We start from the raw sequence: 15,459 nt of genomic DNA, 5'->3' as shown, positions 1-15,459 counted from the left end.
GGTTGTGCTAACAAATGGCATCCGGAAAAAGTCTGTTACCTGAGATGTTATAAAAATCCTATGCAGAGCATCAGCTTCATTCCCAGCCATGCACAATTCCTGCAATCTGGAGGTCACAACACCATCTGAGGCACGAAGATAAACCTTTGCTTCCAAGCTGGACCCAATCAACTTTCCAGCTCTAGCATTCTCTAGGACTTTGTTCACCTCTGACCTCAACTGGTTAACGGTACACTATGAATCATTAGCAGCCATGACAATAATATCAAGTATTCTGTAGTAAGAATCACACACCACTACATCAAGCTTTAGATTTTTAAAAATATATTTAACAGCCACAATGGAGGGCGAGCCTTGATGCCAAGGTTGCTAATTAGCAATCTAGGCATCCAGGTTCAAGAGAAGGAAACTGTTGAGCAAGCTTTAAAATATATTTAACAACCACAATGTAGGGTGAGCTGTGCCACCATGGTAAGGTTACTAATTTGTAATCTAGGCATCCAGGTTCAAGTCAAGCACTTCTCTTCTTATAGGGGCATGGCTATGTACAATGACCCTCATTAGATGCACATTGCAGAATTCTGTTGACTGAGCTATACTTATTTGATAGCACTTAGACACATAAAAGAACGAGAATGACCAACAAAACTGATTCAGTGACAATTGAACATATTTTAACCACACAATTCGTCCATATTGTCTACGCACTCTTCCACATTCGTCTCAACAAAGAGAATAGGAAGACAATGCACAAATGATATGAGCACATCAACAAAATTCCAGTTAGTGTGGACAAAGAGTGATACAGGGAAGAGTAAGTAAAGAAAAAAACACACGTCGTTTGAGGCCATGAGACCCATCAGCTGCACCTACTCTCCGTTCGCCAACAGCATGAGAAGGAGATGAGGGGACAGATAGAGGGGGAAAAGAAGTGAAAGAGGGTAAAGAGAAGAGAGAAAACAGGAGAGAGAAGGGACAGGGTATTCGTTTTGTTATTGATTTTTTAAAATGTTAGCAGAACATATGCATAATTATTTTTGTTGCATAATTTGTTTTTGCAGTACTTTCTGAAAATTCCTTTTTATACTTTTGATTAAGTATATTTTTTAATAAATCCTGATATACTAATTTCCAGTTTCTGCATGGGCAGGAGCCTCATTTTGTGTTTTTCCTGAACAGCTCCTGTCTTTTGGTTTTTCCCAAACAGTGTTCCCTTATTCAAAAAATACTCAAACTACCCCTCAAAAAATAGCCTGTACTTTTCCTGTCCATTAAAGTGTATTGGCTTGTAAGTGTTTTGGCTACTAAAACAAAAACACTGTAAACTACTTGAAACACTATAACTGAGCCAAATGAAATCAAAACACAATCATTTGAAATATTATACTAGGATTCAAATAGGTATTTATAACAATTTATGAACAACATCACCCAAAAGAGGAACAAAAAATATGTTTGTTACAGTGTTTTGGCCATCATAGCAAAAATACTGTAAAAACCTACTTGAAAACTATATAAATGACCCAAATGAACTCTTAACCTCAATTAAACCAGTTATAAGCCTAAAAATATGATATTGTAATGATCTACGAGCAATGACAACCAAAGATGCACAATATGATATCACTTACAGTGTTTTTTAATAACGTTTACAGTGTTTTCAGTATCTCAATAAAAAAATTGTAAATGCCATTGAAAAACACTATAAATAACCCAAATGAAAACAACGTTACAGTTCAAAACTAGTGAAGAAACTAACGGAAAATTTTGGCGGAAAGAGTTGGTGATGGGGTATTTTGGGTATTTTTTGAATTAAGGGCACTATTTGGAAAAAACCAAAAAGGGAACGTTGTTTGGGAAAAACCCAAAATGAGGATCTTTTCCAAGGAAATTGCCCAATCCAGAATCTATTAAATTATTTTGCTTCACTTGTTTTTTATCCATCATATTTGGCTAGAAGTGCTAGGTTCATGTTGACACCATATCACTTGGACCTATCTGAATGTTGGTAAAATGAGACACCATATCAGGGGTCCACTGAAGTCCTTATGCCATAGCTGCAATGGTATGTTGCAATGCGTGTACATCGCACTGTATCTCACATATGCTTATACCATAGAAATGAGAGTGAGGACACTTTTCAGTTATTAAAATAGCTTAACTGACCTAAGATATAGGCAGGTACCTTCATTTTATTTGAAATTCTAGGTGGCTAACATCTAAAAAAAACTAAACCTTGAAATAACAAGTAGCTCTAGTTTGAATCTACAATAGGCAACAGCTAAAAAAGTTAATCAACAGTAATTTAAAAAAATACAAATGATCTGTCATAAAAGTAATCTGATTACTGTTCAATTCTGGCATTAACAAGAAAATGACAATCTCAATGACAGATGAAAGCATATTGATCCAAGGGAAATAAAGGTCAATTACCTATTTATTCTAATGCACGCCAGATATAAAGAAGGGGAACATATAACATAAAAGGTACATAATGCTCCGGAATTAGATGAAGAAATTTTTGCACACCTCGAGGATTGTCCTCCAAAAATCAACATCATCCGCAGGCATCCTGAGCCAATTTTCATTTGGAACCGGCCATTTCAACTCGAAAACAAATTTCACAATAGACCCGTCTCCTGTAATGTATTCAAAAGGGAGGTTTTGCCATACATCCTCAGCTAAATGTGGCAAAATTGGAGCAATTAATCTAACAATGGTAAGAAGATGTGCTTCAAGAACCGTTTGGCAACTCCTCCTAGTAAAACTGGCTGTACCCCTGAAAAATGCCCATTCAGTTGAGGAACAAAAACAAGAACCAACAAGCATTACAGAGAAAATTATACTAGTCTATACCGAATACCGGGACAGAGGCAAAATGATAATCTGTCTCTAAGCTTTAACAATGTCAAGCATTTTAGTGTATCTGAATAACTCCATAAATTTCTCCATATAACAGGACATGTTTGACATCCAAGTCTTCAGCAGCAAGTACTAAAATACCACAAGCCAGAACTACGTTGGTCATATATAGGCACAGCAACGCACCATCTCAGCTAGTGCCAACACTGTTAAAATTATGCACTAATGCACATTGCTCACTAGATTACGTTGGCAACACCATAAAAGAGATCACACTTGTGCATGGTGCTTCAATGCTTTCCCATACCAACTTTCCGCATAATGTCAACTAAAGAAGTGAAAGAGATGACACACACCAATGCAATTCAGCTGATTTGACCACAAAACTATTTTTGCCGATTATGAATCAAAATATCAGTCCGCTTAACATTCTTTGTCTACAAGATGCACCTAAAATGAAAATTGAGCTTGATGATTCATCTAGTGATAAATCAAAATGGTCATAATTCTTTTGGATTGAAATTGTAATTCTTGTTCATTTCAGCACCTATTTGCATTAAGTAGCATGAAATGAACTATAAAACATCAGATCAATCATATGAAAATACAGAGGCTGGAGAACCTTAACATATTCACAAAGCAACAAATTAATACAAATCATAGACTCAAGAGTACATCCTGAAGGTGTAAAATAAAAAGAATCTAGGTCTAATGTACGAAGCCTATGCTAGTAGCAGACTGGTACTATAAGAATTGTATCACAACCTGCCACAATATGCATGTATCTCACATGTCAGATCACATGCCAAGACTATTTCCAAGTCAAATGACAAGCATACAGGTGCCTTCAACGGCATATCAAGAACTAGCACAGTATCAAATGCATCAGCACAAAATTGGCTTGTTATACATGGGTTTGCCATTCCAGTATTGACATACATATCACTGCATGGCCAGTGGTGTGATGTCTGATTAAAATATCATGTTGCTCAAATCAGGCATTTAAATGGAACATATACAAGTCTACAATGGAAAAGTAATTGTTACAAGCATACGATAATATGTCCAAAATATATCAGTTTTGACAAGTGTGTGAAAAAGGTAGCCAGCAAACAATATTATGTCCAAAATTTCTTCCTGCTAATCGTAAAGGAGTTATGAACACATTATTAAGAGTTAAAAATTTGATATGGCATACTAAATTAAACACTTCGTATCTAGCATTGTTCAAGAGTATAATCCAAGTTGGTACCATACCCAAAGTGGTAAAGGATGTAAACCTTATCTGAACTCGTAACTTTTTTGGCTCAGTTTATAAGAATAGCTTCATTTTAAAACCAATTCTAAGTCATATGTGAGATGCCAATTGGTTCTATCACCTACTATATGTTTTCATCTTGGGTTGGGATCCCCTTTCAATTTTTTTGCATGGATCCAATTCTCAGTCATTTGTTGACAACTAGAGGAAGTGTTTGGGCCCACAGATGACAGGTATGGATCATATTAAAAGATGATTCAGATAGGAGAAAGGATGGTTTCAATTTAAGAAAACTGTCACCCTTTTAACTTTTTTACCCTTGTAGGCTTATACCACGCTTCAACTTATTTACTCTACCTTGCAGGTGCACCATCTAGTCTAGTTTGGTGGTGTACATCTTGTATCATCTTCAAATCAATTTACACTTCCTTTAAGTGCACTTCATGGTAGCTTTCAGAATTCTGAGCATAGGTTATAGACAACTGAATGCCATATACTGTAACAAAGAGTCCTAAAAGATCTACCAAAAAATCAACTGCATGATTATATCAATGACTATACAAGTCTAAGAATAACCAATTGATAAAATTTTATTCTGTCTACAGGCCGTTTCTAAAGACAACCTACAACACTAGTCACTGTAATTGGGCCAAAGCTGAAAACGACAGTTTCAAGCAATTCGATACTGAAATAATCAAATGTTACTCCCTTGTTGAACAAAAGAACTACTCTCAAAAGATTGTAGTAAACATGAAACACATAACTAAAAGACAATAACCACAAGATGCTTCCAAAAAACTATAAGAAAGACATACCCCACATAAAGTCGGTCTTTAGCAACATCAAGATAGAAATTTGATAGATCAACAATGGCAAAACGTTGAATAATCTGGAATACAAAGAGCAATCAACATCAAACAAATTATATGACTTGTCAAGATATAGATCAAAGATGGAGGACTGGCATGTCAAGATGTTGATCTCATTTCAATTGAATGACATTTTAAAACTACTTATAGAAGACACCCATCAACAAAATGATGAATTAAAAAAGCTGCAACTTTCATGACCCACAACTTCAAGTCTTTGCTAGATGATAGTGCAAGCTTCCAGAATGACTCATAGCAAGGATTTCAAAACCAGTTCTATTGATTAGAAAGACTGGTATATGGCCACCTGGTATACAAACCAGGTGATTTTGTCAGGTTCCTTTTGATACTGGGTATACCACCTCTATTGCTTGGTACCGGTAACCCTTTTTGGTTTTTAAACTCCCCACACCTCGCTATTTAATTTTAAATCCTTGGCCTCCACCTCCACCTCCTTTTAGACTGCATTGTCACCTCCTCCCTGATGTCACCACCTCCTAATGCACTCACTCTCTGATAATAGTGGTCCAGACCATACTGCTGGTACCAACCTAGAGGGACACATGTTACAATACATGGTACCAATATCATACCATTCAGGTCACCTATCATTACCAACATTGGATCGAGAATATGATTCATATTATCAAGCCTTAGTCCTTACTACCAAAATAAATGAATTATTGTTTAGTGTATGCATATGGGCCACTAGTTAAATCACAAACCAAAATGTGAATAGGTGAGTAAGCACTAGAAGTTTATTACTGTCAGTTTTGATCGGGGCTGTTCAATTCGTATCTTATAGAAACTTAGTTTTGATAAACAGAAATTCCAAATATTATGGGAGTTGTATAATGCAAAAGCATAACTTGAGGAAGAAATATGTTTACACTTTTATTCAAAATTACAACAGCAAACAATCCTTTTGATAGCATATCACATAAAAAAATAAATGAAGACATGCAAATTATATTTTAAAACTTTGTACACCTAGTATAGCATCATATATATCCATTGTTTGAAAGCTTGTCAATAATTTTTAGCCATGTAACAGACAATGGAGTTAGTAATGTCTAACCCATGAATCTGAAAATTGGATATTGTTAACTGGTTATATATATATATATATATATATATATATATATATATATATATATATATATATATATATATATATATATATATATGGACCAGTATGCCATGGTGTTTTATTCACTGGTATTGTTGTAATTGTTTTATGGACATTGTATCGACCAATAAAAACATGTTTGAGAAGAATGCATGAGCAATTGAAACATTTTGAAATTTATTGATGATTAGCAGAGAGTTGGGCTGCTCCAACAACAGATTCATCCTATTATAGTGGTCAAGAGTGAGCTATACTTGTTAAACTAAAAAAGGAAACACTCTACTAATTTTACCAGTGAAGCTGACACACAATAGTGTTTTTCTCACAATCTTTGGAATTTCGAAGTGGCATACAGTAAAGCAAATGCCTTGATTGTATTTTCATGTGTCTGAGCATTATATTATTTTGCTTGCAAGTAGGACACTTTGATTCAAGTTTTGCTCTAGCTGTCTTGTTTGTCAATGCAACATGGTGGAATAGTCCTAAAAGTATATATGCCATGTAGTTAACTAATCCATTGCTAATCTCAGCAGAGCAATTAATTAATTCTGCATGTGACACATATGCATAAAGAATGAATTGGTTTTGCAAATAATGAGTTGCATATAGTGAAGCAAAAGTACCTGGTATATTTTGTAGAAATGGTAAAGCTCATAACCATCCTGTATTGTCTTCACAACATTTTCAAGTTGGTATAATGCAAATTTGTCAATTTTTGGAAGATCATCATATGGAACAGAATTCTCTGTCTATATTCAACAGAAAAAAACCTATGATTAGATGAGATTCATGAGAAAGAAAACATACTAGGCACTAAATAACATTCATGGTTATCATATAATATTTTCAAGGTAGCTATAACTTTCACCTTTGCATAAAAGTTCTATCATTTTATAGATCGATATGGTAACAGTAACCGGAACTTTTTATAGGAGTATGAAACATTGTAATGCAGAAAATATTAATTTGAACGGAATGGTATGACATGCAGTGTGCTTTATTAATGGATGAATCCAGTGCATGATCCTCTAATCAATGTGGGGTTTAGGGAGGACCAACAAATACAGCCTTATCCCTAGAAGTAGAGTGTGTTTCTGTAATACAAATTCTTGTCATCCAGTTCTGAAACAAGCAACCTTACAATTGTAAGGTGGTTCGCCCTTGCAGTGTGCTTTATTAATGAAACGTTGACAAGTTTCATCGAAACAATGATAGTCTCATTATAAATTAATCTTGGTTAAGGTGCTCTGGAAGGTAATAAAGAGAAATACCCAGTCAGAAAAGGGAATGGTGAATGACCACTTATGATTTTGCAGCACATACATTAATTTGTTAAACAAGAAAAGAATATATAACAGACAACTTAGACATACTTTCCAATCATGAAGATTTGACAACAGAAACCGCAATGTTCCCCGTAGTTTTCTATACATGTCAGACATTTGACGGAGGATTTGGGGACCAATCAACACATCGCTAGTATAGTCGACACTAGAAACCCAAAGACGAAGTACATCAGCTCCATAACCAGGTTGATCCTAGCATAGAAGAAAGAAAATCATCAGAAACTTAAAATTCTTAAAGCAACTTTATAAGCAGGTCTATTAAAACAAACCTTAGAATTTTTTCCTCCATTAATTACAATATCTGGATCAACAACATTACCAAGAGATTTGCTCATTTTCATACCCTTTTCATCAAGTACAAAGCCATGGGTTATGACACATGAATAAGGAGCATTTCCTGGAAAAGATAGAAGCAGTATGGTATCACTCTTTTCAAATTAACTATCAAAATATATTACAGAGTAAGACTAGAGAGATTATAATCCTTCACAGTTTCTCATGTTACTGAGAAGAGAACTCCTCCAGAAGTTGAAGATTTAAGAATTAAGATCTTTGGTCTGTTTTGATAAAAATATCTCATTACAATAATCTAGCAACATCCGAAACCCCAGTTCCAGGCCAACAGCAGTGATTGCATTTTACCGAATTGAACCAAGCTCTAAAAGACCATATCAGGCACACGAAAAAGGACCAGCCTTTAAAAGGGATGACTGAACTGATAAACCAATTTGGGCTCATTAATATCAAGAGCTCGTCAGAGATCTAACATGCCTTTATCACTTTATCAGTCAAAAGGACCTGTTCCTTCCATCTGTCTTTGATTGTGAGAGGGGACTAGGATTGGTTTGCAATGCTGCTGTAGCTCCAAAGGAAGAGAGAATGAGAGATAAAGGGAGAAAGGAAGAAAGAAGAGAGAGCCATGTGGGCCTCCCTCCAAAGAGCCTTGCTGGGCCACAGAAACGTAGCTGGAGTGCTTCATTTCACCTTTCTTTTGGCTTCCCTATTCTATAAGGCATGGTAGTTGCGACATCAGCCTCACACAGGACAATCCATTCTGGCAGCCAGTTAAAACCTAGGTGCTTCCAGTGCTTAAGTACTTTGCCCAAACTAATGAAAGCAAATCATCACGTGAAGTCATCACCACATAAATTCTCAACACCAAGTGAATCTGATAAATGGTAAAAACCATTTGAAGTGAAGAAAGTTACAATAAGTACTTTACAAAAACTTAAATACCTGTTGTTGCAATACTGGTTAACAAGGAGCTTTGGAACCATCCACGATGCTGGTCACTACCTTCGAGATACAAATCCGCAGGAAAATGAAGGCCATCTCTTTTTCCTAACACTGCTGCCCAAGATGAGCCTAGATAGGTAGCATACAGGAAACACAACAACAGAACCAAAAAAAGAAAAAGAACAAACATTTCATATCAGTTGAAGAATAAAATGGTAAATTAGTTAAAAACTGAAACTCATGTATATCATATAATTACAGCATAAAAGAGATGCAGAAGAGTTGCATTGTATTCCAGTTAAGCTAACTCATGAAGTCAACCGACACAAAGCTAATAAAGATCTGTTATCCCCAACTGCTGAAATATCAAGCAAAATTTTGAACAAGTGATGAGATAAATTTATATAGTGCTGAAAGTACAGGGGTAAATCTGTTAGAATGGTGTTCATCTTTCATCATTTATTCTTTAATCTTGTAAATTATCTTTTCATTTCCATTCCAAAACTATAAATCCTAAACAAATAATGTTCTATTTTCTTCAAAGGATCTCTATGCATTTGTCGTACTAGTCGCAGTGCTCATCTTATATCAGGTTGGTATCAAAGCAATTGGTCCTACATAATAGTGGTATCAGATCTTCCGATATAGATGAGATGTTCTATCGTTAGGACAATCCATATATTCAATCATTTGACTTGGTATGATTTCCTATGTAGTGAAAGTGTCAGACATGGGAATTATTTTGTCTTTTTTTACTTTATATATATGTTATTTTGGGTTGCATTCTGCGAATGTAATAAATTGTGATATGACAAATCTTATGAAAACTACATTAGATACCAAGATTATACAAGAAGAACGGAGGTTAAGCTAAACATGACAGTAATTGTGAACATATATTTGACTAAAGATGCTCTACAAGGATAATCTCCAATAAACAGTTAATGTTAAGCAACATAATCTCTCAAAGCAAAAAAGATCAAGCAAACATGGTAGATGATATACTCAGATGTAGTTTATTTGGTTAGCCCTTGATTTATGAAATTAGAATTCTTTATTCATATTATATTTTTCTTCTTGTACTTGGTGCTTTATAAAAAAGGAATGTATTGTTGAGATCATTACAATTGTAATACAAGATTATTACAAACTAGTTGTATAAATAGAATGTTTTCCATATTAAGTAATAAGTATGAGGGATCAAGGCCACATCCCTAGGAGTGATTCTCAGAAACAGTGTATCTAGTAGTTATCCACGGTGAACATATCCATCGTGAGCTATGTGGAGATATAATATCATCCTAGAGAGTTAATTCTTAAACCAGAATGAGATAGATATTTTATTCTTTTCCTCATAAAGTATCTTTCCTTTTTAATTCCACAACCATCAGATCCTAAAGAAAAAAACATATGCTATTTGTTCGGAGAACCCTCTGTGCATTTGTCAAACGTCATGTTAGCATCAAAGCTCACCGCATATCGTCATGGTTAGCTAATGAAAGATCATAGTAGTGTTATTTAGTCACAAACAACTATAAGGGTGAAGGAGACAAGTTTGGCAAAAGACATTGGATACTGATTTAGGCTTCACAATTTACAACATGCCATGGATAAAAATCTTGATCCATTACATACTGATCAGTATCTGGACCAGAACAATATTAATATTGTACAGTGCACCAAAGTCGATATGGACCGACACCATTCGATATCGGCTGGACCTACATAGAGATTGAGCGATAGAGAGGACTACAAAGAGAAGAGGAGGTGGTGTAAGGGGAGGGTGTGGCATAGAAGTGGAGAGAACAAGAGGTGACAAAAGGAAGAGAAGATAGAGACAGAGAAAGAAGGGAGAAAGGTAAGAGTAAGACAACTAGCAACAGCACAAATTAAACAAGATAGAGCAAGGAACAGATATTTAACTTGAATAAGAACACAAATTCACAATATAAACAAATAAAGAAAATGCACAGATATAAGTAGATCCATCGAGGACCTTTTAGATGAGAAACCCTCTACAGAAAATTTATTCATCATTTGATTTGCTTATGATCCATATAGCACAAAAACATACCAGAGTCAAACCAAACATCCATGGTATCAGTTCCCTTATAGTATTCTGAAGCATTGTTTTGATATTTATGAGGAAGAAGTTCCTCTGTTGACATGTACCACCAGGCATCACTACCCTTCTTTGACACAACAGCTGAAACATGAAAAAAATGGATCATAATAGGCAAAATAAGAACATACAGTATTTTATATCGCTACCCATTATATATAGAAAATGGAAATCATACCATCATAAGCAACACAAGAACAAATAAAATCTATAAAATCCTCATCAGAACTTTAAAATGTAAATTAAGCCCATGACTAACTCAAACAATAAACAAAAAGGAAAATCCACTAAGCTCACATTGTATGTTATGTGGGATAATATCAAGAAAGATATCTGTAATGCTTTATCAGAAGGAACCTTGTATGTCATTTATAATTCTGTCAGTATAAATTAAAGAACTATTAAAAACTCAAGTTTTTAGGAATAGAAAACACAAAAAAATTATGAAATTTTTGCAATGAGAAATAGAACTAAAGCATAGAACCATGTCTCTCTAAATTTATATTAAGCATCCACCCCTTCATCAAGTCTTAAATTACAGAAAACTTCCTTAAATAATTTACCTCAAACTTATCAAGAATATGCAATATGGATATATCCACCAATCAGCAAAGACTGCCCCTATATCAAATAACAGTCTATGGCCAGCCGATACGCACAAACTCACAATGCAACTACACAGTTAACTAGCTACTCAATAATCAATGTAGTCATACTTGCTCCAAAGTTCCAAACCCACTTATCCAGACCTAAAACAAGTATCTGAATAGTGACTAGTAACCCATAGTGATCAATGATCCGTATGGGGTTTGGATTCGACAATCTGTTGACTCGATACCACCTTTCCGATGGATGTTTTGGCAGAGAAATTAAGCTTTTGCTGCAATAAACACTCCTTAGAAAAGGGAATTAATTTTGTTGTGAATTTAAAGTGCCTAAAATAGGGAACTAAAGCAAAGAGTTCTTGAGTGACGATCACTCGAAAATTCTTGCATGACAAGCGCAGATAGATCGCTCTCGGCAAGACGCAGTTTGCTGTTGGTTCTCCCTTTCTTCCCTCTCACCGACAGCACCTTTGTTTGGCACTATAGAAGGGGTTGAATGTGTCGAGTTTGCTGTTGTGATTCTACAAAATGCTAAAAAGTGATATTATGCAGACATTACTGATGCAATGGACATAATTTAACTACATAGACTACAGATAATGCATGAACAGTACAAATATCAGTACTTGCCAGACAACCAAATGCTATAAAAAGCAATTCTACAAAGTTTTTTACACAATATTATTTCCTGCATGAAACTCATTACCTTTAACATGTGCAATCGTTTCTTCATAAATCAGTGGTTCTTTTGAATGAACATGATAAAAAACAGGAATTGGAACCCCCCAAGTTCTTTGTCGTGAAATACACCAGTCAGAACGGCTAGAAGTCATAGCAATGATTCTGTTCTCTGCCTGGCAAATGTTTAGCATGTCATCAGGAGATCTACTTATACAGTTTACAAATATTTATGTATATTTCCACGTACATATATTTGGTGGACTTTACCATAAAAAGAACATTGTTCATTTTACTACTTTCATAAATGTCATAGAGACCTGTATAGCAAGGTTTGAAGTCACAATGTGGTGATGTTGCAGCACGAAATGCGTGATGGGCAGGCTTACGGTATGTCAACATGCGCTCAGCATGGCATGAATTCCAGTGAGGAAACAATGCAGGCATGCTTGAACATCCATCGTTTAGTTCATGTAGATCAAACACTCCTTTGTGTTCTCTGTGAACCATGTGCATACCTTAAGTACTAACATGTCTGACAATCACATATTAACACTGTCTAATGAAGTGCATGCATAGAGTCTGATAATTAAATGGTATTTTAAGTGTAACAAACATGAGTATTTTTGCCCCAAACACAAACAAGATGATTTTTACTATCACAAAGCATCCATTAAATGATAAAAAAAAAAAAACTTTAACCATATGTCAAGAAAAATGTAAATCAGCAAATAAAGAACATGATAATGGAAGGCCATTAAGAAATCATTACAAAGACATTTTTAAGGCTTCTGTGTTCTAAATGGACATTTTTTCCAGTACTATAAATGTAAAAATAGTAAAGAGAAAAAACATTAAAAAAATTGCATAAGGTCATTTCCAATTTTAGATCCTCATATATTCACCAACTACCATAACATCAATAATCAAGGGTATAGTCAACATTTTGTTCAAGATAATCATTTGGAATAGACCTTAAAGGAATTCTCAAGATTCCCAACCCCTTCAATGAGTGCCTTCTTCACAATTTTAATACTTTACTATTTTTACAGACCAAGGAAATAGCTAGCACAGCCACCATGTTACTGAGCATCTGAAGATTTTGCCACCACCACCATCCTTGTGACAGTAATCTAGGATTCTACAATATAAATTAGCTTTCATGTGTCTCATTGCTAATTCACCTTTCTAGAAACCAAAAAAGGCAATTTCTTGCACCTTACCTAAATCAAGGTTTTCACATATGGGTCTAAACAACAAGCACCAATCAGTCTATAATATATTAGTCCAACAAAGGACCGATATTAGATTGTATAGGTCAGGACTCGTTGGTATTCAGTTTTTTCTTATTGTTTCAGTGATACCAACAGAGAGGTTGGTATACCATCTGATATACCAGCACTGTACTGGTCAGCGTTGAAGATGGTATTGGACCATATTTCAAATCATGACCAAGATTTCCACAAATTGTCTCTCTCTTACAACTTTAGACCTCACAAAGTTCACAATTAGATTCTAGTTTATCTGTCAGAAATCTAATATCATTTCGTTCACCATCTATTATCTATTATGCTTGCAGCCCTTCGACAGCATTAACCATACTATTAAACAACATAATACAGAAGATAAAGGAACACAGAAATTTTTAACCAATTTTCAGGCCATTTCAGTATATGCTTCAAGAACAGATATAACCTTGCTGTTAGCAGAAAATTTTTACCAAACTCTGTTGCAGCAAAACTTTGATCTCAGATACACTAGATTCAATATAATATTATGTAAGTACTTTAAAACACACTAAAAGTCTTAAAACTTCACTATTCTGAAAAATTGAAACCAAATGGATTTCGACATATTTACTCCTTGACATCAAAGAAAATACAACAACCCAGCATAAAAGTTATGAAAAACTTATATCAAATAGCTTGCAAAATAAATGCAAACAAATTAGAAGTGAAGGTGAGTATAACATTGAAATTAAGTAGACTGAAAAGCTGAATCTCGTTTATGCCTGATGATTCTCCAAACAGTCAGAATCAAAGGTAACTGATACCTGTGCAGGAATCCAAGTTACTTTGTTAATTGCATCCATAGCCAACTGGCGGAACCCATCAACAGAAGCAAACCACTGTTCGGTGGCTCTAAATATTGTTGGTTTCTTTGTTCTCCAATCATATGGGTACTTGTGCTCTAAAAGAAAGCAGAAATTTGAATAGAAAGTAATGCAAACTTTCACCTCAGCTACATAAAGGCCAGATCACTGCTTAAAATAAAACTTACTGTATGGCTCCTCTAGAACAAGCGATAGTTGTTCATCCAGGCGCTTCACAACAGCAGCATTACCAGCCCCAAGGACTTCCAGACCATTAAATTCACCAGCTTCCTCAGTAAACCTTCCTTCATCATCCACAGGAGAAAATATAGGTAGTCCATATTTCAAGCCAGTTATGTAATCTTCCTGACCATGACCAGGAGCAGTATGAACTAATCCTGTTCCCGACTCTGTTGTAATATAGTCTCCGCCAAGTACCACAGGACATTCCTTGCCATTTAAAGGATGAACATACCTGGCATCATGCTTTCAATTAGACTATAACGAAAATAAAGCAACAAAAAAATCACTGACACAATTACATAAGGCTTCTGGCAGCACATTTAACATTGGTAAGATTTAGGCTGAAGGTCGTACTCATTTTTCTCTAAGTATGTTCCATCATACAGTAGTAGATTATGGCAATTCACATAGGTTTTCATTAAAAGATGGAGACATACTATGCTTTATGTCAAGTAACAACCTGCAATTCTCCAGAGTTGATCCCAGGAAAGCTTTCTTGACCACAAGCTTCACCCCCCACTTAGACTCAAGCATGGGCACGAGCTCTGAAGCCACTATAACGAAAGGCTTTCTTTCACTAATTTTCAATAACCTGCCAGCCTTTGTTTGCTTCTTCTCAGATATTGTTGCATCTTCCAAAGCATGATGCACTTCAGCTACTACGTATTCAAGCTTAGCATTAACAGCAACAGCTGAGAATTGCCAAAGATATTATTAATTAAGATATAGACATTGGCTCCCTACTACAAGAATCATACAAATTGAATAAGAAACTTAAGACCACAGACTCATGATAGTGATACAACTCTTCTTCTGGTACTTTGCAATAGACTCTTCAACTCAGAGGATATAATCCTCAGTACAAACAGTAATAATTAAGATTGGAACTGCTATCCAACGATAGTGAAATGCAAGAATCAAAAAGTTATGTTACTTCTGACAAGTATTTCATAAGACTTGAGCATTGTCAAACTCAGTGCAATTTTGATAATGAGTTTCTTGCTAAAGCACATTTTAGC

General features: G+C 35.1%; 1 protein-coding gene across 3 annotated transcripts in view; it reads right to left on the bottom strand.

Moving 5' to 3' along the window:
* Positions 1-15,459, bottom strand: part of LOC135619716 (isoleucine--tRNA ligase, chloroplastic/mitochondrial-like) — a 29,143-nt gene that overhangs the window by 511 nt on the left and 13,173 nt on the right. For 2 of the 3 annotated variants that reach the window (XM_065121986.1, XM_065121988.1), the window contains 12 exons: positions 14,901-15,132; positions 14,386-14,672; positions 14,159-14,295; positions 12,134-12,281; positions 10,775-10,906; positions 8,701-8,829; positions 7,734-7,861; positions 7,492-7,656; positions 6,742-6,867; positions 4,936-5,009; positions 2,530-2,779; positions 40-219 (listed from right to left, as the gene is read on the bottom strand). In XM_065121986.1, coding sequence (XP_064978058.1) covers positions 40-219; positions 2,530-2,779; positions 4,936-5,009; positions 6,742-6,867; positions 7,492-7,656; positions 7,734-7,861; positions 8,701-8,829; positions 10,775-10,906; positions 12,134-12,281; positions 14,159-14,295; positions 14,386-14,672; positions 14,901-15,132 — 1,988 coding nt within the window. Of the gene's footprint in view, positions 1-39; positions 220-2,529; positions 2,780-4,935; positions 5,010-6,741; positions 6,868-7,491; positions 7,657-7,733; positions 7,862-8,700; positions 8,830-10,774; positions 10,907-12,133; positions 12,282-14,158; positions 14,296-14,385; positions 14,673-14,900; positions 15,133-15,459 lie in introns of those variants that run through there. The other variant, XM_065121989.1, reaches the window with a different exon arrangement.

This window comes from Musa acuminata, chromosome BXJ2-8, assembly GCF_036884655.1.
Source record: "Musa acuminata AAA Group cultivar baxijiao chromosome BXJ2-8, Cavendish_Baxijiao_AAA, whole genome shotgun sequence".
Taxonomy (NCBI): Eukaryota; Viridiplantae; Streptophyta; class Magnoliopsida; order Zingiberales; family Musaceae; genus Musa; species Musa acuminata.
The sequence above is the reverse complement of the archived record's forward strand: the minus strand, read 5'-3'. Positions and strand labels throughout refer to the sequence as shown.